Source organism: Hippocampus zosterae, chromosome 9 (assembly GCF_025434085.1).
Source record: "Hippocampus zosterae strain Florida chromosome 9, ASM2543408v3, whole genome shotgun sequence".
NCBI lineage: Eukaryota > Metazoa > Chordata > Actinopteri > Syngnathiformes > Syngnathidae > Hippocampus > Hippocampus zosterae.
In genome coordinates, this window is record NC_067459.1 from 15,310,414 (window position 1) to 15,331,272 (window position 20,859).

Here is a 20,859-nt window from a genome sequence, read left to right on the forward strand (position 1 = left end):
TCAAAACGCAAGGTTTTATTATTTTTCTTTAGAAACTGACATATGTATCCAACTGCAGAAAGCAACTAAGTCCTCAAACATGTCCGCATTCTTTAATTTACTCGCTGCTAATATAGCTTATTTTTGAACATGAGTGTCAAATATGATCATGATAATGAGAAAGTGAGCGCCAAATATGACGAGGATACAATGAAACACATCGGTTCGGAGAGATTGGTGATGGTGTTCAGGTCCGTAGATTGTACAAGGAAGGCTTCGCCAATGTTGGTCTCAAACAAGCGGGTCGACTGGATCTTGAGGAGAAGATTGATGACTCTGGGCAACCAACGTGACTTGTCTCATCGCTTTCTCTCTTTGAGGGGCTACAATTAAGAGTTTAAATTGAGGGTGTAGTTTAAATGACTGGAGTTACAGTACCCTCACCTCTTATTCACTTTATTCACCAGACGTAGCGCTCACCATATCAGTGTTGTTTTATACCGTCGATTTTTGACCATTTTTGGTTTTTGATGTTTTATTTTCCTTGAGTTGTCTGCTTTTTGGTTAGGTTTATTTTTTGACCCAATTGTCTTGAGAGCGGTTCAGTAGTCCGCCCTCATTAAAACCCTAATGAGGATTTTAACCCTTTCAGGGACAGTGTTTACTACAGTGGACAACTTATCGTGTGATCGGGTTCCAGGTTATCATGATTGGTGAATTAAGAGGGCAACAGTTTGATTTCACCTTTGCAAATTCGATAGTGCTCAGTTTTGAGCAACCCTGTGCCATGTTTTGATCGGAGGTTGTGTTCGGATTTATAGAGAGGTAATCCAACCTCATCTTTCATGCCGCGCTTTTGGCGGCAGTAACTAGGTGACGTGGTTGTGGAGGTGTTGCAGGAAGTCCCCCCTGGTGGTCGTGTGTCCCGGAAAAACGGCCTGGCAGAAGTCGCACACGTAAGACTGCAGAGCCACGTCGGACATCAGCAATCTACCTGGAAGACTTGGGAGGTCAAAGCCAAGGAATTGACGGTCTGACAGAGACATCTGAGGTAAGCACATTTTTACAAGTAAATATGTGAAACAATGTGTTGGTGAGAAGAAATGATGTCTCTCGATGTGGTTGATTTACCCTCTTTGAGTCCTGGTGGCTCCCGCCTCCACTTAGAGGATCACAGCAGAACTTTGTTGTCGCAAGGTCCTCTCCTGAGGACATCTTTTGCTGCGCTTTGCCTTCAGGCGCCTTCATGCTGAGCTTGGACATATCTTCAGCCAGGAGATGAGATGTGTTCTCATTTGCGGCGAGCGCATACACGTCACACTTTGCTGCAGGGTTGGGCGCACTTATTGGGTTTCCTTGGAAGTGCGTCGGGATTTCTAGGATACGCTCGGCAGTCGAGTCTCCGTTAGGGGCATCTGCAGACAAGCATTTTTACTGAGTCATCTGGATGGATCATGTTTTTTGTTAGTTTTTTGGGGACTGTTTTGCTGAACCTTTTGCCTTCTGTAGAGTTGTCATGAGACTATGCAACAGAGCAGCCTGCCTGAGGCAAAGAGATCTCAGGCGAACAAACTCCTGGTAAAGTTCTCTGTATGCTGCCTCCATCTCACGTCACCAGTCTGCAACTGTGGAATCACATGGCTTAGTTGGATGAGGATTTTAACACTTTGAGTTTTGTCACCACAATCGAAAGAAACCGCTACATGTGTACAGAATAGCAGATGAACACCCAAAAGCAAAAACATGTGACAAATCTTGTCCGTTCTTTGATCCTCGTGGTCTTGTGAACCATCACCAGTTCTGGTACAAGTCAAATTCCAATTGAAAGTCCCCATAAAGCAAAAACTCATGGAATTTGGCGGATGTTATTCTTTTCTGCTAGCTTAAAAAAGGCATGCATCGGTTGGTTAATTGTAAAGACTTGTCTGGGAAAAATATCCCAAGATGCATTTCGTGCTGCAATCAAAATGGCTTTACAGAACTACATCAGGTGGGGTTTCACAAGCGCACTGGCGTTGCAATTACACAGAGAGTAGTGTTCTCAGGTAGGATGTTCTCGGGTATGTTCTGAGGAAGACCATGCTTGCCAACTTTCATTTTTATTGAATACGCTTATTTTTAGGAGAATCTCGAGTGATCAATAAGGGGGCTACGACATTTAACAAAGCCTGGACAACGACTAAACATGAAGTTTAGAGTGGATTTGGATCGCTGGGGTAAAACATTGAGTTCATCTTCAGTGTATGATCTAGAAATTGGCATTTTGAGATGCACATAAATGCACAGATGACACCCGTCTATCCATATTCTGTACCGTTTACCTTCCCTGCCGTCGTCAGGGAGCTGGAGCCGATCCCAGTTTATCTCCAGTAAGAGGCAAGACACATAGACAAGCAACCAGTCCCACGCACATTCACACCAAGTGACAAGTCTTCAATTACCTCAAGGAATGTGGGAGGTCACTTGAGAAAAGCCGCAGAGAACATGCAAACGCCACACGGGAAGTCAGGATTTCAACTTCCAATCTGCAGTTTTGTACGTACTGCGAGGCAGATGTGCTACCCACTCGCTCACATCGCCGCTGCTCTTTACAAATGAACAAATCGCCTCAATGAAACACCACCAAGCAAACCGTCAATTACACGACTTGACTTTCTTTCTGCCGAAGGATGACATGTACTTTTATCCTTTTTAATTCACTCCTTGAGGAATTCTGAGATTTCAGCGATAGATTCACTGTCAAGAAGAAGGTGAGGTACTCTGCCCTTGCAGCAATAATAATGCTGCGAGGGGAACTCAGTAAGTAGTTCGACATGTACAACTGCGCTACAGTATCAGCATTCACAAGAGGGTCAAATATTTGAGTGGTTGATTGCAATAGTAGTTTCCACTGAGTGTGTATCAAATTAAACACCTACTGACCTGTCAGGCGAGAGACTGCCGCAGCTCCAAACAGTCACTACTCTAAACCAACCTCCATCTTATAAAGCCCTTCCGGAAAGAGCCCAAAACATTTGTGATACAGAATTCAAACCATGGTGGTTGTTTCTCTCGTGCTGCACTGACTAGAAGTTATCAAACAAAAGGGAAGTGGCTCAGGAGAAAAGGGAAGTTAAAAGCATTTTGTTGAAAGAGGACCTCATCGGTTAAATAAGAGGACGGAAAATATTTTTAGAATGTCACAGCAAGCGCCACAATCTGTTATGTGACACAAGATCAGAATAACGTCAGTGTCAGGATTTTGGAACGTTGTCACCATTTTTGGGCAAACAGCTATCTATTTTTTTTCCCCCCGGCATGAACTGGAACATACATAGAGAAAATCTGACAAATGTTATAGTTACATCAGACAATGACAATTTCAGTGTGACCCTTTGGAGTCCTGAAAACCTCTCAGTTGAAAGCTGGAATTCCTCCTCCTAAGGCACATTTTAATATCTTAGAAATTTATTCCAAAACCATTTTGGCAGAGCAAGGCCAAAAATCTTTGTCCTTCATCTCTGTCCAAATGAATCAATTGACAAATAGTATTTTGGCATAATTTTTTTCACTATTAGATCTAGATCACAACACAAATGAAAGTGTGTGTTTGAAACTCACACACACACACACACACACACACACACACACACACACACACGTGTGTGTGCCCTCCGATTGGCTGGCAACCAGTTTAGGGTGTCCCCCGCCTACTGCCTGAAGACAGCTGGGAGAGGCTCCAGCACGTCCGCGACCCTTGTGATGATAAGTGGATTAAAAAAATGGATGGCTGAGTGGAAGAAATATACATTGCCTGTTACAGTTCCTAAAAATTGTATTGATATTTTGACCATGGAACAAATTCACTCGGTTTTCATTACTTTACATGGGAAATGTTGTTTTTTCCAAATCCAAACCAATTCCAAAGATGTTAGTTTATCTCAAACAGCATGATTAAGGTGCTTGTGGTCACATGATGTCCAGTACTGGAATGTGAGTCTGTGTCATATGCTTTATTAAGACGAATGGTTGGAACTGCTGCTTGAGGATGATATTGGTTTAAAAATAAACCTTGTTTAATACGACGGAGTCCGATGGGTGGCAGACTACTTTCTCTGACATCCATCCACATGAGTGCTCAGACTCCCTCCCACACCCCCTCACCCCACTCCCTCTGAGTTTACAGCCAGCACCTTGTGATCCCACCGGACTTGGCAGTCCACTTCACTTATATAACTCTGTCTAAGGAACGCGGGGAGCCTCACTCTAATCACATCTTTACAAACCGGCTTCGGTGTGGATAGCGGTGGGACAACAAATTCACAAGAACAGACTCTTTGGTAGCACACATCAAGAGGGACTTGTGTGAGAAATTTCAATACAGTGCGAGATTTATGAATCTTGTCATGGATTTTTACCACACAAAAGTCATCAGGGGAAATTATCAATGGATCTCTGTATATTTGTTTGAAAATTATGATGTGTAATTGTCTCCAGCATGCCCGCACATTCATATTTATTAGTGGTCCCCCAAGATGTTAGATTACTTCTATGACAATGAGTACAAATTGTTGCGTGAGGAATCAACTTCTGATGTGAGCAATTTTATTGCATCGGGTGGGGGGGGGGGGGGGTTCGGGGGGGGGGGGTGAGTGAACTTTGTGACTTAGTATCATTGCACTGAAAACTACATTGAATACAAAATGTCCTCAAACAGACTTTTTTTTTTGCTCCGGAAAAACATTGAGCTGAACTTGAAAAAAGGATCTCAAAGGCTATTTATTGCCTACTATGCTTCTTTAAAAATATTAGTTTCAGTTGTTTCTGTTACATAGTTCACGCTCAGTGTATTTAACTCATGCTGAAAGTCGATGTGACCAACCAGTCAAGTCTCAAGTTTTATTTTGAAAGTCCCTGCTCTTTGCCAAACAATCTCTATTAATAGACATCTTCCGAGCCGCTTGATCCTCACTAGGGTCGCGGGGGGTTCTGGAGCCTATCCCAGCCGTCTTCGGGCAGTAGGCGGGGGACACCCTGAATCGGTAGCCAGCCAATCGCAGGGCACACAGAAACGAACAACCATTTGCACTCACACTCACACCTAGGGACAATTTAGAGTGTTCAATCAGCCTGCCACGCAAGTTTTTGGAATGTGGGAGGAAACCGGAGCACCCGGAGAAAACCCACGCAGGCCCGGGGAGAACATGCAAACTCCACACAGGGAGGCCAGAGCTGGAATTGACCCCGTACCGCTGCACTGTGAAGCTGACGTGCTAACCACTGGACTACCGGGCCCCCTCTCTATTAATATCTCTCTTAAAATATTGTCCTCTTGTTACGCGTGTAACACTATCATGTGTGTCAGGTTGCTAACATATACAAGATACCGCACATGGCAATAAAAATGAAAATATCTATTCTATACAGTATGTTTAGCACTCAATAGGTGTCAGCGGTGGATAGTGCGGTTAGCATCTGATAGCTGTGGAGGCAGTACACTTTCACCTACTCACTCCACATGTACAAGCCCAAGTAAAATAAGACTAAGGTGCACAGATGCTGGTGAACAAGCCGGTGCGAATGCATAATGCAAATTCACACGGCTGCTCATGTGAAGACTTTTGACAGAAAATATTTGCGCCGCTATTTTTAACAGCCGCTCTTGTTTCCACGAACTTGTTTGACACGTTGTCGCTTCCAACACCACTCGAGGAGAAGAAACAGAAAGCGTTGCTCTGAAGAGGTATGTCAATGTGGTCGAGATACACATGGCACATATCAGCGAAACACATTTGAAATCCATTTGGAGGAGAGCCTTTTTATTTTGGATTTCTGCAGGTATTTGATGAGCCTATCCCTCAGACCGCCAACTGAGTTTGCTGATTTGTACACCATGTGTTTGTTCTGACCTTGAACTCCTTCCTTTCACACATATGCACTCTGCCACCCTTGCATTGCACTTGATCCTTGCGTTGGGGGCTCTCTGAAGAGTGTGTACGTGTGTATTAGTGGTGGTAGGGGGGAGCTTTGCTGTGAATAACTTCTGGAGCAGGAACCATCATCTGCCAGTGAAACACGATCTGTCCTGTCAATCTCATTTTATAATCGTAGCATTCTCATGTTTTTTGGCTGAGCAGAGAGAAGTTTCCAACATAGTGAGAAGCGCACACGAACACACACGGAAACATATCCTTTTTATCTCTCTCTGTGCTTCTCGAGCAGCAGTGACATTACAATTTGGAAAAAGCCTTCTATCTACATACTTTGCATTACAATTGCCGTTCATCATTTTTGTCTTTAATTTATATATTCTTACCGATCAGTTCCACACAATTTCATAATGTAAGCACAAAACTCCAAACAACAGAGTGAAAATGGATTTTTTTCCATGGGGAGAATAATTTTCTCTATATTAAATGTAACTAGAAATAAATAAACAATTAAAATTTGTTTTTTAGATATATACATAAATATATGACAAAAATACACAGAATGTGTTTTAATAGACAGTGAAAAAAGGGTAGCTTGCAATATTAATGTATCCATATTTCCCATTTTCAAAATCAATTTTTATGATCTCATAATTAAGAGATGCAAATTCCAAGCCATAATTGTGAAATAGTAAGTAACAATTAAGCGATAAGTCATAATTACAAGATACTAGGTCATTGTGATGAGACATAATTATGAGTGACTTCTTTTGAACCACAATGCCAAAGCCTGGACTATTTGTGCTCCCTAAGAATATAAAAGGGAACTTTATGAAGGTACTGTGCACGTCTACATGGCAAAATACAATACAATACATGCTGATTGATATATAAAATGTGGGAATGATCCTGTCTCGGCTCCTTACTCTTCTATTTTAAATGGCATAAGTAGCCTTCAATTCTATCAAGGCGGATTCTGTAACCTGTTGTGTTTAATTAACAGCGACAGGGCGACAATGTACAAGAACAGAACATTGGAAGGCCAATTTTTGGGTAACTGAACAGTTGGACATTAGTATACAATATTTGTTTCTTCATATATTGTCTTATTATCTAATTAACACTTTTACATATACATCACCATGATCTTTGCTGATTGCCCTCAAGTGAGGTTTGTTCTCCATTTGGAATTAAATTCACTGCAGATTAACTTGAGATTTGATGTTTCGTGAATGTCTTGCTTCTCAAGATGGTGATCGTCCTGGCAAATGCAAAAAGAAGAGTAGAAAATAAGACCAGTCCAGTGCATCACTGTCAAACTCGTAGATTTACACCAAAGACACAACAACAACAGACATATAATAGGCGAGGTGCAAACAGATCCCCAGCAACCAATCCTCCACCGGAGAATGATAATTCACTTAGAAGTTAATACATTGGGGAGCAAAAGAGCTTTAGTTGGTGATGTGGGGGGAGGGGGGGGGGGGATTGGCGTGACTACTGACGTCTGCCAAGTCATTTATCAGCAGACTCTCTCGGTGAAAAAGCCCAGATCAAATTACGGACGTTTCTATGGGCTCAACAATGGCCGGCTATAAATAAACTCGCAGAGGGTTTTCCACACTCAATAACACACCCACGCTGCAAACTGACGAGCGCCATTATATACGTACATATATATGAGTGTATAAATCAACATGCCATGGCAGTAGAACATGCACATTTGTAGGTTTGACATAACTGGAAATGAAAGAGGAATAATTCCAAGGCGGCGATGGCCCCACGGAATACAAAGCAGCTTCCCAAAGTTATTTGCAGCTCCGTCCGTCAATAAACGACAGGTGCAACATCCTCACAAGCAAACCTATTAGCTTTCTTCCCACTGCGACAACATTGTCAGCCTCTCCCTCAAACACACGCAAATACTCCGTGGGCATTTATGGGATTTACTTCGAATCATCCAAAATGAATCTAAAGATAATAATCATCGAGCGAGTCGTGTGGGATGTCGGGATACTCCTGCACATTGGCCCACCACTGTAATGACTACAAAAGTATTTTCTATTTAAAACAGAGCAATGCATGTAAATGTTTGAGTTTGTAAACACAAAGCTGTCTCATGCCCCTTTGGTGTGACAAGAAAAAAAAAACTTGTTTCGTTGACCAACAATAAGCTATTACTATTTGAATTGAATTGAATTGATATATGTGGGTTAATGCAATACCATTAAAAGCAAACTGCAATCTGTGATCAATAATGTGGGCGGTAAAATAGCATCATCTACATGAATTATAATGAGTAATTGTTGTGAACATTATTTGAATCTAAAATCCTGTTGCTATGTGAGATGGATGTTGAAATAACAAAAGCCTACTTGCAAAACGGGCAACCGGCCCTCGTGCGCTTATAAAATCCTGAGATATTTATTATTAAAGTTGAGCGGCAGACAACAAGTCCGAATGGCACGTTTGAGGGGCAAAAAGATAAATAAATAAATCAAAAGGGTTCTGCTCTTGTTTCCATGCAGTCTGCCAGCAGCAAAGCTCAGACAACTCGGTGTACAGAAGGATCAAGTATCGGGTAGATGAGGACAGCGGAACCATGACTTCTTCCTCTGGTAGGGGAGGAAAATGTTTTATTGACATGACCAGCTTGATAACATTTGGTAGATTGCTGTAGGTGTTATGTCAGTGCAAATCTAATGTCTCATTCAGTCAATGTGAAAACTGGTTTCCTTTAACTGCTGTTCCTCACAGACGGGAGGTTTGAATCTCAGCTCAGGCCCACGTGTGTGGGGTTTGCAAACTCTGCTTGTGTGGTTTTTCCTCCGGCTTCCTCCCACATTTCCCAAAACGAGCAAGTAAATGAGGACGCTAAATTGTGCACAGGTGAATCAATATCAGGTGCCTTTGAGACGCTCATTTTACAAATGCTCATTTTACATTCAAACCGCAAAATAAAAGCAACACATATTCAGAAGAGATTCTCAAATATACTCCGTGTGAACACTTTTGTGTCATGAAAATCTCCCTATCCCCTGAATGGAGAATTAAATCTATTGTACCTCTCTGGGTTGCACATTGTTTGTAGAGATCTCGGCTGTGCAGTTTCTCCTAACATCCTGGTGACATTTTATAAGATATTAGCGTGACTGACTTCAAGGAGTCACGCTAATAAAAAAACACACAACAGAAGAATTCGCGAGACATGATCAGACACAAACTGGTCATTTTGGTAGGCTAAGGCAGTGGCCCCCAAGCCCCGGGCCGCGGACCGGTACCGGTCAAATAACTTACATCACCTCCGTTTTATTTATATCCGAATCCAAAGGATGTTTTATTTTGAAATGTTACCGGATCCTATGTTACATTCGTCTACAGTATGTCACTCTTGACTCAGGTCAAGGCGCGCCTCTCGGTCATGTGATAGCTTACCGCTAAAATGAAACCCAGGAGCTAGCAAAATAAGTAAAAAAAAAACAAATGTCTCTGGGAAGGGGAAAAGGCCCAGCCAAGAGACAGAAGAGGAGCCTATGACTTTCAAGTAAAAGAAGGCTACATTTAATAGACAGTATCAGGAGGCCTACATAAAATACGGATTTATTCCCGCACACCAAGCCCACTCTGCATAATATGCGCGATGGTGAGTCATATTTTTCATGCACTTTGTATTTGCGGTGTATCTTATTTTGAAGGCACGTTTACATGTTACCATACCAAGCGATGTTCCTCATGTCATGATTCGTGTTTTTTATTATTATGTTTCGAAAATACCACAGTTTTTATGGCGGTCATATTATATAATTTAGTTATCCCCCGTGGTAAAAAACAAAACAAAACAAAAACAACAACCTCGCCTTACTTGATACGCTCACTCTGTGCAATGTTCACATCTTACTGCATGTACTACTACTTTTTTAGAACTCTATTGACAGATGCTTCAGGCACTTTTCGTCAAAAGCTTTTTCAAATTCAAGTTTGTCATCGTCTCGTTTGTGATATTCAAAATGACATTGACATTGAGTGACACGAGCTCAGCGGGAAGGTTGAGGAGTTTCTTGCAAGGCACTTTTTTTTTAACCCTTTGAGGGACAGCGGTGACTACAATTGGACAGCTTATCATGTTATCGGGTTACAGGGTGCATGAAAGGGTTCAATTGAATACTTGTATGTGTTTGTACGAATGTAGACTGGAAGCCTGCCAGCATCAGCTTGAAAAGATGTCGGAAACGTCAACAATAAAGTAATGGCGGAACAACGTCTGTCATTTACGGCCATAAGGATCATGACCAAAGCGTGTTTTATCATAACAGGTGTAATCTTTGGCCCTTCCGCAACTACCGTTGTGTCTCCCTTTTGAAAGCCCTTTTGCACAATGTCCATTTTAACCTTCCAACACATGACTTGTCTTGTTTCCAGTGGGACCGACGGGCAGGAAAAAGAGTTTTGCGTGTTTGGTTCATCATCGACACTGCATAGCCAACATTGTTTTGAGTTGCATAGCATGGCAACATTTACACATTTAGCACAGCAATAAAGTCCTTTTACAAATGCACGCTCAAAATATATGACCACTAATATCAGTTTCGGGTCGCTTTGTAGCACCCGAACGGATAGCGTGGCGCATAATGCAACATGAAGACATCTCAATAGACAACAATACACACAGAGGTGGTTCTTCAGAGTGCATGGTGCTGTTTTACACCTCTAATGGTTCCATGTGGTGCCAATCTTCACCAAAAATTCTGCATGCATGATTGAAGACCGGCACAGTCGAGAGGGTCCCCATTATTTGGTGACAAGTCAAGTGCTTTTTAGCACCAGCAAAACCACAAAAATCATGTAAGGTGCGTTCCTTCTCCTGTGCGCGTTTGGATTCAGAATGGGAGGGTATCCATAAAGATTTTGTCCACAATAGGCGGAGGGGGGACGAGGTTCTCCAGTTTTAGGTAGAAGATGCGCTGCAGGCCCTGTGTGCAAAGAGTCCTCAGCTCCGGGAGCTTACCCAGAAGCCGAGAGAGATAATTGGGCTGGGTTCGGCTTGTTTCCGATCTGTTTCCACTGGCGTGCTCCCTTAACGATGAGATGAGGTTGCTCTGGAAGTCTTCAACACGTTTTGGTTCTTTGAGGCCGTGTCGATCTAAGAGTCAAAGACGAGTGAGTCACGCAATGAGAAACACGGTCCGAGCATATAACCGATGCACTGTGGTTGACCGTGAGAAGGAAACAAACGGCCGTACCGGTAATGATGACGAGTGCCGAAAGGCATGCGAACAGGGAGACGTCCAAGTTCATTCGATGAAGGCTCTGGGAGAAATCCATGATGGAGTCGATCCAGTCCCCAAAACTACGAACACACTGCTGTCGGTGGAGGACCACGCCGTTGCAGAAGATCAATTTGTGCTTCACGGGATTTGACCTGGAAAAATGTTAAGTTGTTGGAATGGTTTGAGATACTGATTTAAGTAGAGCCGAATGCTTTGGAAAAATAACGCCATTTTCTCCTCCATGTTACGATTTGCGATTTCATAGGCGATTATCGTGTGTCGGAAAAGAGAACGGAAAAGATTCTTTTTGGAAATTGTTTTTTTCTGTCCGGTACTCTTTCTGCATGAGATTTTTGTGACAATGATTGTTTATTTATTGGCAACATAAGTTCCTTCCATCAAGTGGATATCCATATTCGTGTATTTTGTACTTTTGGGGTGAAGTGCTGGTATAAAATTAACTAAAGATGAATCTAAGTGTTTATCATTTCTGTCTAGAAATTCTTCAAGAATTGCGATCTGATGACGTCGATCAGTTATGTTTGTGCATATGAAGAGCATCCTTCTTCGATATGACTTGAATGAACGTCAATTGGTGAGCAGTTTTTGCCAGATCGATTGCGAAAAAACGGCGTCGGCCATTGGTGACAATTGATCATTCCGACTGGCTGCTAGTTATAAAGTCACAAACGCAAAGTGAACAAAGCAAACAAAGTGAAAAGAAAAACAAATGATCTAGTAGAGCAAGCTCAGCTGAAGTGTCATTTACTGTATTTGGTCCCTTACTTGTTTTATGAGTGTGTTGGTCAAGGTCGGTATGTGTGCATTTAATTTCAAGAAATCATAACTGTGGATGGTATGTTAAACAATGACTTATGGGCCGTGTTCCATGATAGGAAACGTAAATGACACCGTCTATTGATGGGTGATGACATTTGAAGCATGGCGTCTTTGTCATTTGAAAACCGTCTACAACCACTGCATGATCGGTCTGAATTCAATTAATCGTTCCATTTTAGTATCATTACAAATAGGCGTAGTGGCGCACATACAATTCATTTTGAAATGCAGCTAACCTGTATGCCAGGCGTAGGATGAACAGCTCAACAAAGGCGGATTCTAGAAGTAACTGCTGGTCCTCTGTGCAAAAGTCGGAGAATCCTGGGATCGTTTCCGCCCAGGTTTTTATGACTTCCAATGATCCAGTCAATAGGTCGTAGAACTGCTGAACGTCACCAGCGTCCTCCTTCTCCGAAACCTTGTCCACCGTCTCCTGGTACTGAGGAGCAAGAGGAGGCGGGCAATACTTTATTCACTCATTTGCATATTTTATTTTACCGTGATGGCCTAGGGGCCGAGCTAATCTGTTGCAATAAGATGAGGCAACAAAAAAAAAGGAAATCCAATGGATGTTATTTTTGAGCACATGCTGACACTTGGACAAATCTTTGCTACCACCCCATCAACCACCATCTCGTTGTTCAGTCACAGTGGAGCAAACTTCTCAACGCCTTGCTGCAGTACGTTTTTAGAAACAGACGGGACACTTTGGTATTCGGTTATGCAGACAAGTGAGACGTTCACATTGCTGACCATTGAGAAATGTCAGCCGCCATCTTCCATGTTGCAATGAAAACTTGAAGAAATCAAAACGCAAAAAACCCGTGAACCTAACCCTAACAATAACCGTCACCCAACCCTAACCCCTACATTCCACAAACAAGGGCTTCAGGCATTTCAACCCTTTCAGTGGGAGGCTTATCATGTTATCGGGTCACAGGTGCATGAAAGGGTTAATATTGTGTCCATCATTGTGTGACTTGTCTCCAGAATTAAACATGGACATCCTTTGCGCAATGTAAATGACTGGAAAAAAAAGTGGTGAAAGCGCAGAAAAACAAAGATGAACGCAAACTAGCAAGGGCGTGAGCACTTACTTTGGAGTAGTCAAGCTTGCCGATGGTCGGATTGGAGTCTAAATGTGCGCGTACTAGCAAGGAAATGATGTTGACACTGGGGGGGGTGGTGGAGGAAGCCTCAGCCACCGTCTTCGGTTTGGATGGCAGACGGCCTCGGCGACCTTTCAGGCTGTCAGTTCGAACAACTAGGGACAGCAAAGATGAGAGGAAGACTTTCAAGTGCACGCTTGTGTCCTTCACATGGCTGCGCTACACACTTGGGGGATGGAGGGACAGCTGCTATAGTATATCCATTTCTTTCTGCAGCTGGCATTGTAAATCTCCACTAACATGGATGCGTCTTTCGTGCCGAGCTTTGGTTTCATAAGATTGTTATTACAAACCATAGTTTAGCCATCATCATGCGTAAGTCAGTGAAAACTCCAAGTGAGGCTGACGTTACCTTACCTTCTTTGACCATTCCCACTGTAAGACATTTCTGGAAACGACAGAACTGGCAGCGGTTCCTCCTCCTCTTGTCCACTGGACAGTCTTTATTGGCCAAGCAAACATATTTGGCATTTTTCTGCACAGTTCGCTGTCAATCAAAGCAGTGGCGGAGGGAGGGGGGGGGGGGAATTATATCACCACAGCTGTATTGTTTGTCATGCTAAAATTACAGTAGCTATAGTAGTCCTTTATTGGGCAAGGAACCATATTTGGTTACCAGAATGGACTTTGCAAGCATAACAATGAAAGATGAATTGTGTGACTTATTTTTTTCCAATACAACAAATGAAAATCATGTTAGTCAATAAAAATGTATGAATTGTTGTATTTTCTTAGTTGGAATAATCATTTCCTTTTAGCTTGGATGGTATTTCATATTTAAGATAATCGGGTGTCAAAATCAAGGCCAGCGGCCTGATGCGGCGTGCTGCATCACGAAAGCAAACTATGTGCATCGACTTCATGTTTCGTGCTAGAAAATTGCAAATTGTCTTTACTTTTGAAAACGTTGAGGTATTGCAAGCCTTCTTTGTTTCCCAGCCCCCTTTTTAAGCAAATTAGAACTTTTTACTGGCCTCTGATTTCAAAAATAGTCATTCATCAATTTTTGTGTGGATGTGATATGAGGCGATCAAACATTTATTCGGGTTCACAGTCCCCCACCGAAGGAAATCATAACTATGGTGTGGCCTGCGACCAATACGAGTTTGACAACGCTGTAATCCATAATTACATAATTAATGGGTTAATTATATCTTAAATAAGGAAAATTAAATCACATTGAACAGCTTTTGTGCCACATTGTTTGCTTCAATTCAGTGGATATTGTGCTATTCCTTCTTGTGCGCACTGCCTCGGAAAAACTGTCAAAATATTAGGGTTTTTTTTCTTGAGAGGATAAAAAATATGCCTGTGAGTATTGTTTCACTGTCAGTCTACATGTGGTTGCTCCACCGTGTGTGTTCAAATATATGCATATGGCATTGTATGTTGTTTGCTAGCATTGTTTGTTCACATTAAGGTAAACAGGCGGCATTATGGCAAAGCTATGTCGTTAAAAAACCCAACTAGTCACTTCCTTTCTTTGATGATTAGCGATGATAAACATCAACTGGGAGTGGCAATAAACAACTTGAAGCTTCTTTTTAGAAGATCGCTCATCAAAAGTGCCGCTTGATCTGAAGTGAGTTGTGTCCTGTGTAGCGCTGATTATGTTAAAATGTGATATCGAAGATATACATTTCTGTTTGTATGTCTCAGAATAAGAACAAAATGCAATCGTCAGTGCCTTCCATCCACTCACTTTGAAGAAACCTTTGCAGCCTTCACACGTCCGGACACCGTAGTGCTGACAGGATGCGTTGTCTCCGCACACGGCGCAGCGGCCCTCGCTCAAAGCCGGGTTGTGGATTTTGGGAGACCCCTCGACGAGCCTGGCGCCATGCTCCATGGACATGACGGGGCAATGGAGCGAAGACACTTGCTGCTGAGGGGACATAAAAAAAGGCTCGTCCTGACCAAGCTGAGCATCCTGGTGAGGCAGCACGGGAGAGTGCTGCTCCGGCGTGGGGCTAAAGTGGAAAAAGGAGGCTGGCTTATCAGCAGCGGGGGCTGGATTGTAAGTGCTGAAAGGGGAATCCCATACAGGTGCACATAGTGTCTGAAAGCCTGTTGTCGGAGGGGAAGCGGCGGGGTACCCCGGGCTGCCGTAGTAGTCGGAGCCGCATGACGACAGCGTCTCATCAAGGCAGCTGAGTGTAAATGAGCCTGGGTAACAGCCATACACTTGGAGGTCATCGAGCTTGTAGGCTTGGTTCTGCATCAGACAGTCGGAACTTTCAGCGACCGAGGTGTGGCCAAATGAAACGGTAGATGTGGAAGGCGAGGCGGGAATCTTGCAGGAAAAAGCATCAAACTCCCCAATGTAGCCACTTCCCACTAAGGTATTGATGCTGGGTAACAACGACGTCGACAGCTGCTCCTTCTGGCCACCGACGTCCATCGCCAGTTTGGCACCCGGGTCAGGGTTTAAGAAGTCGGTGCTGAAGTGGGTGTCATGGGTCAGGGATACATGCTGCGTTTGTACACAGGGCATTGCTGGGGCATACAATGACATCGGTTAGGACACGTGAAACAAAGCGCAATTGGAAGACAAGTCAGGTTCAGTCATGCTTTGAAAATGTTACAAATGCAAAACCGCTGCCACGTGTGCCACGCAAATATCTTAGTTACCGCATCGGAGTAGTTTGGCACTAAATCACACAAATGCGCTTCAGCGCCAACGTACACGGGTTACAGTGATACGTGAGGCGTCAGCAAAACTATAAGACGGGGATCACTGTGAGTTATTTCTTGGGGACTGATGAATGCCAGCAGTTTGTGGCACACTTCTTAAATTTAAAATGTGATCAAATGACCTTTAATCATACGTTGAGACAACAATATGATTCATCCGTGTAAAGCCACTGACAATTTTAATCATTTCTCACTAATTACACTGATGAACATGGAATATGAATCAGAGATGGCTCTATGTGACCCTTAATGTATTTTGTACGCTGTTTTTTTTTATGGTTTTACTTTTTTCTCTCACGTCAGAGTTTTGAGCAGTTTTCATTTTTTGTTTTTTAGTTTGACCTGCAAAAAGTTGCGCAATATGTTTTTTTTTACCACGCAATGTAATTTACAGCTATGATACTTTTTTAAAATTCCACCTGTTGATGAAGCTAATCCTCAATTCATAGGCATTTCTAAATATATTACTTAATTACATATCAACATTTTTTCATTATTATTATTATTATTATTGCCATTATTATGAAACCTTGGTGAAAAAACAAGGGCAGATTCAGAATCAGCGCAAAAAAAACCCTCAAAAAGTGTACATGCCTCTCTAATTTTAAAAACATTTTGATCAGTGTGATCAATGTGGATGTATCAAGGTAGGGCCCAAATAAATATCGGCATGAACCATTTTGTTTCTATGAACCTCTGCAAGCGTTTGTCTTTTCACTTGATAATTTCTACAACATTCCAAGGAAATCACAATGTCCCATCACTGCTGAGCTCTTTTCAGAAGATGGCCGCAACCTCTCCAAGGGACTCCAAGTGTAAGAGCAACTAATTCATAATAGAGCGCTAGTATAACTCAAATGTGGAAGTTTTATTTTTTCCGAGATCACAGGGAGTGTGGCTATGATGAGTGTTCCCACGAGTGTGTGATAAATGAGTGACAATATATGTAAGTCCAGCCTTCCGTCTCTGATTGGTTGTTTGTCCTCAAGTGTAGTGGTTTCTTGAGTATCAAATTAGAGGTACAAGGCCAGAGATGTCTGATTATTTCACAGATTATATTTATCATGTACTACCGTCAAGTCCAAGGGATGATGCCACCTAAATATTTTTAGGTGGGGTTGGGTGCTTGGTTGGGAGCTGCTGTGATGTTTTTGTTTGTTTGTTTTACATGCGTCTGATGTGTGACTAGCAAACCACATGTTACTGGACTTTGAAAATTTTGGGTGGGGGGGTAGTTGTTGGGTGGGGCTCGGTGTGACTGGGCCCCCTTAGGTGCACCGATTCTAATCATAATGACTGTTTTAACAAATATAACAAAAAGATGTTTTTTTCAGGGGTGGAGGGTTGTTAACTCACACTTGAGGGCGGAACTCTAACTTTCACTAGCTTATTTTTACACTTGTATCAAATTGTTACCGAAAACATTACTGGTACAATTGGTTCAACAAATGTGACACTGGACCCTCGAAAAGATTATTTCTGCTTCCATTATTTCTTATGGGAAATTTTGTTTTGAAACAAGATCATGGATTGTTTGTCCATAGAGACTGCGCTGTATTCCTTCTCGGCAGTAATCCACACCCGCCTTCTGTTTCCTTTATTATCCCCTTGAATGCCTTATTTCCCATTATGCCCTCTCCTTGGCTTCAAGGCATCTCAGCCCTCTTTAGAAAGTGTAGCCGTCTGTCCAGCGGAACCGTCAGATGCTGTCAGATATTGTGTTACTGGCTGGTCGTGTTCTTAGGAACCTTGAGTGGAGGGCAACCCTCTTTCACGGGGACTAAACCAGGGAGTGTTGCAGATTGTATTACAAGAAGGGCCCAGTGCCATGTGAAATGGGAATGGTGGCAAAGCCTGGTAATGCCTGTGTGTTTTATGTGTGTGTGTGTGTGTGTGTTTGCGTGTGAGTGTGTGTACTTGCACAGGTGTCTCTTTGAGGGCCGATTCGGGACACTGTGAGGACATTGTTGGAAAGTGATGGTTCAATCGGCCCACAACGAGAGACCTTTAAGGTGCGGCTTGAAGGTTAAGACTTGGCTTTCAGTGTTTATCACCAGCGCTTAGACTCACCCTTGGAACTTTGTTGAGACTGCGTAGAAATGCTTACCTAAAACTGTACAAATGTGCATTGTGTGCAAAGCATTGTTTCATCATCTTGTAAGATTTCAACAACCCGAAGTTCATCCAGATATGTCACAATAATCTCTAGATTTGATTGAGTGTGTTGAGCTGAAACAGAAAACAACTGAAAATTACTGCCAATGTTTTTTTTGCAGGACTTTTCTAGCCATTTATCAGGTCATTATCACCGATATAAAATATTGATTAAGTGAAGCAAACAACATGATTGCAAGTGACAGATATCAACCACTGACCTGATTCACGTAAATATCCAAATTCTGATGTTGTTCATGTACAGTATCCCAAAGGACTGAACTAGGCCCGGCTGATGCACACGCCCACTAACACTCACGCGCGTGCGCGCGCGCACACACTCACACACATACACGCATCAACTCAGATCCACGCGGGACGCACCACGCGCAGCCCGTTTTATCACGCTGTGGAGACTACAAGGCGGGACGGTGCCTCAAACGGTGGAAGGAGAGGAGGGCAAGTTTCCGGTCTGCAGCCAATCACGTGGCGGTAGCCACCGACGTCATTTGAGTGACGCATTCGCGGGATTCCACTGACGCAAACGCCCATGCGCGCTCTAAATATAAACCACTAACTTGCTGCTCACGTGGGACTATTATTGGGCGTCAGTAAAGAAGAAAAAGAAGAGAACAAAAGAAAAAAAGAACAAATATAGCCGCTGTTTGCAAGAAATGAATGAGTCGTTCGGCGTTAACCGTGTCAGCTAAACCTTTTTCAATTTTCTTCTTAAGCTTTTATGAGGTATAAATAAACAGTCCGCTGTACACAGTCAAAATAAAATAACACATACGAACCACATGAAGTATGCTGGATGATAATAAGCGTCACAAATCCAGCAACAATAAAATCAACCACAAAATTGACACTGCAGCAATTTTCCAACACAAAATCATTTAATTCATATCGAGCAATGCAATGGGATAATGGTAACCACGTCTGTTCCACAATTCTGAGGTTCAAGGTTGCAATTCTTGTGTAGGCTTTCTATTTTCCATACATGAATGTTGGGTTTACAATTCCAACAGTTCAATCTATAATCTGCTCAGATCGTCGCTACTGCAGTTTTTTTTCCTCAAAATGTCAAAATAAAAGTGAGAAACTATGTTTGGTGTGTTTTGCACTTCTAAATTGATTTTTTTTTTAAACCAAATTCAAACATTCGAAACTGTAAACACTATTCCTACTGCAAATTATTTCAAAAAATTGAAATCAAAGATAAAAAAATATTTTTGATTATTTTCCCCTGCAATCTATATATTTGTTCTTACCTATTTAAACTTTTCCAACATTAAACTGTTTTGTGCAATCTTTTTTATTTCAAAATAAAAACTTCAATGTTTTTCCCCCCCTCTCAATTTCTACATTTTTTGAGCGATTCAAATGGTTCCAACGTTGAACTTCTCAGCTCATGAATATTAAAACTTTTTTTTCAAAATAGATCCCCAAATTTCAATGTTGGGGATTTTACCTGTAATTCACTTAGTTGATTCAAAACATTCCAACTTCAAAATGTTGCTTGAATGTGAGTGTGAATGGTTGTTTGGCTCTTTGTGCCCTAAGTGATTAACTGGTGACCAGTCAACTGCGCACCAATCACCCAAAATCAGCTGAGATAGTCTCCAGTCGCCCCCACAACCTGGATGCTTGCATGGATGGATTCAAATCATCTCTTCCTGCAGTGGAAAACTTTTTGCATTATCAAACCTTAATTTTGGGTGTTGACGTCCCCTTTGAAATTATTTTAAAAATTCTACTACACCTTGGTATCATACAAAATGCACAGTATGAACTTATCTTTAACACAGATAAGCCTCCAACCAATAGGGACTTGACCTCGGAAATCATTGCACTAACTGATGCTCACAATTCAAGAGTTGTGAAGTGATACATTGTATTGTACTGCATTGTTGTCGTCATTGGAGCAGTCGCATGATGGACGGCACAGCCACAGCTGTAAATGCCCATATGTCAGCAACAATTGAAGCGTCAGCTAATACCCCTCATGTCATAACTTATCAGCCCCAAGCAGTTAATACATAGCGCACTTGAATCTCTCGGGGGAGTCCCAGGTGCGATCCAGTTTCTCTGTAGAGTGTGATGGGTCATTCGGTGTGCAAAGAAATTGTGTTTTTCTTCGGAACATATGAATATGAAGTAGGTCCCTGTGGAATTTGTATTTAAACAGTTTAGTCCATTGAACTGCCTCTAAGGCATTTACAATATCCAGACACTCACCGTCATCTATAGGAGAGGAGAATGGATTTTTATATAATTTACCAACATATATGTACATGTAAGCTTGCATTTTCAGCACGTCTTACGATGTCTGCTCCAAGTTAGGCTATTCCGTTTTGAAACGTCCACATAGTTTCACTTTTCCTTCTCGCTTACTTAGGCTTAATCCTCCTCCATGCTTCCTTTCCTCACTAACTCTGGATTAGCCCTCTTTTCCACCCATGCATTCCGCAAAGCATGTCTCCCAAAATTCTGCCAGGATAGATAAACATTGATATTCAATTGGCAGGCTATATTCAAAGGAAACAGAATACAACAGTCTCTACTGTTCATAAATATTCCTTTATCATTCCATATAGCCTTTAAAAAAAGAGAGATGCAGGTTACATTTCATAAAATGTGATTTTTGTACCGTCAGATGTACTGCGATATGATATTTGGTATACTTGATTGAAACCATCACCTGAGAACAAGAACCAACTAAAATACAAACATGTTGAAATGGGTGCATTTCTAAGCATTTCAATATCCAACTAAAATTGCCATCTACCATAAATGAAGCAACAAAAATGAAGGATTTTCTCCCTAATCCACTGTTACTCATTCCAT

The 20,859-nt window shown here is 42.1% G+C and overlaps 2 protein-coding genes across 3 annotated transcripts; both read right to left on the reverse strand.

Moving 5' to 3' along the window:
- On the reverse strand, positions 1-3,141 carry zgc:113184 (uncharacterized protein LOC553745 homolog). Of its 2 annotated transcripts, none has more exons than XM_052075604.1 (4): positions 2,902-3,141; positions 1,473-1,604; positions 1,111-1,394; positions 1-1,025 (listed from the first exon to the last, which is right to left on the reverse strand). In XM_052075604.1, exons 2-4 carry the CDS (start codon positions 1,582-1,584, stop codon positions 849-851), a joined length of 573 nt encoding a protein of 190 aa, XP_051931564.1. In that variant the 5' UTR covers positions 1,585-1,604; positions 2,902-3,141; the 3' UTR covers positions 1-848. The 2 variants fall into 2 exon arrangements, with proteins under 2 accessions (XP_051931564.1, XP_051931565.1); XM_052075605.1 differs by lacking the exon at positions 2,902-3,141 and adding an exon at positions 2,301-2,449.
- Positions 3,142-9,795: 6,654 nt separating this feature from the next.
- LOC127607880 (probable nuclear hormone receptor HR38) lies at positions 9,796-20,702 on the reverse strand. The gene is made up of 7 exons (XM_052076591.1): positions 18,234-20,702; positions 14,867-15,660; positions 13,522-13,651; positions 13,093-13,259; positions 12,232-12,434; positions 11,129-11,307; positions 9,796-11,028 (listed from the first exon to the last, which is right to left on the reverse strand). The coding sequence occupies exons 2-7, from the start codon at positions 15,656-15,658 to the stop codon at positions 10,766-10,768; spliced, it is 1,734 nt and encodes a 577-aa protein (XP_051932551.1). The 5' UTR covers positions 15,659-15,660; positions 18,234-20,702; the 3' UTR covers positions 9,796-10,765.
- Positions 20,703-20,859: the final 157 nt, after the last annotated feature.

Bases quoted from the DNA above. Each gene is read 5' to 3' on its own strand.
- zgc:113184 (XM_052075604.1), bottom strand. From the start codon at position 1,584: ATGGAGGCAGCATACAGAGAACTTTACCAGGAGTTTGTTCGCCTGAGA. The intron at 1,395-1,472 runs GTTCAGCAAAAC...GCTTGTCTGCAG, and splicing joins AACTCTACAGAAGGCAAAAG to ATGCCCCTAACGGAGACTCG. The intron at 1,026-1,110 runs GTAAATCAACCA...TGCTTACCTCAG, and splicing joins GCCACCAGGACTCAAAGAGG to ATGTCTCTGTCAGACCGTCA.
- LOC127607880 (XM_052076591.1), bottom strand. From the start codon at position 15,658: ATGCCCTGTGTACAAACGCAGCATGTATCCCTGACCCATGACACCCAC. The intron at 13,652-14,866 runs GTGAGTGGATGG...TTTGATTGACAG, and splicing joins GCTGCAAAGGTTTCTTCAAA to CGAACTGTGCAGAAAAATGC. The intron at 11,308-12,231 runs GTTAGCTGCATT...ACATTTTTCCAG, and splicing joins ATCCTACGCCTGGCATACAG to GTCAAATCCCGTGAAGCACA.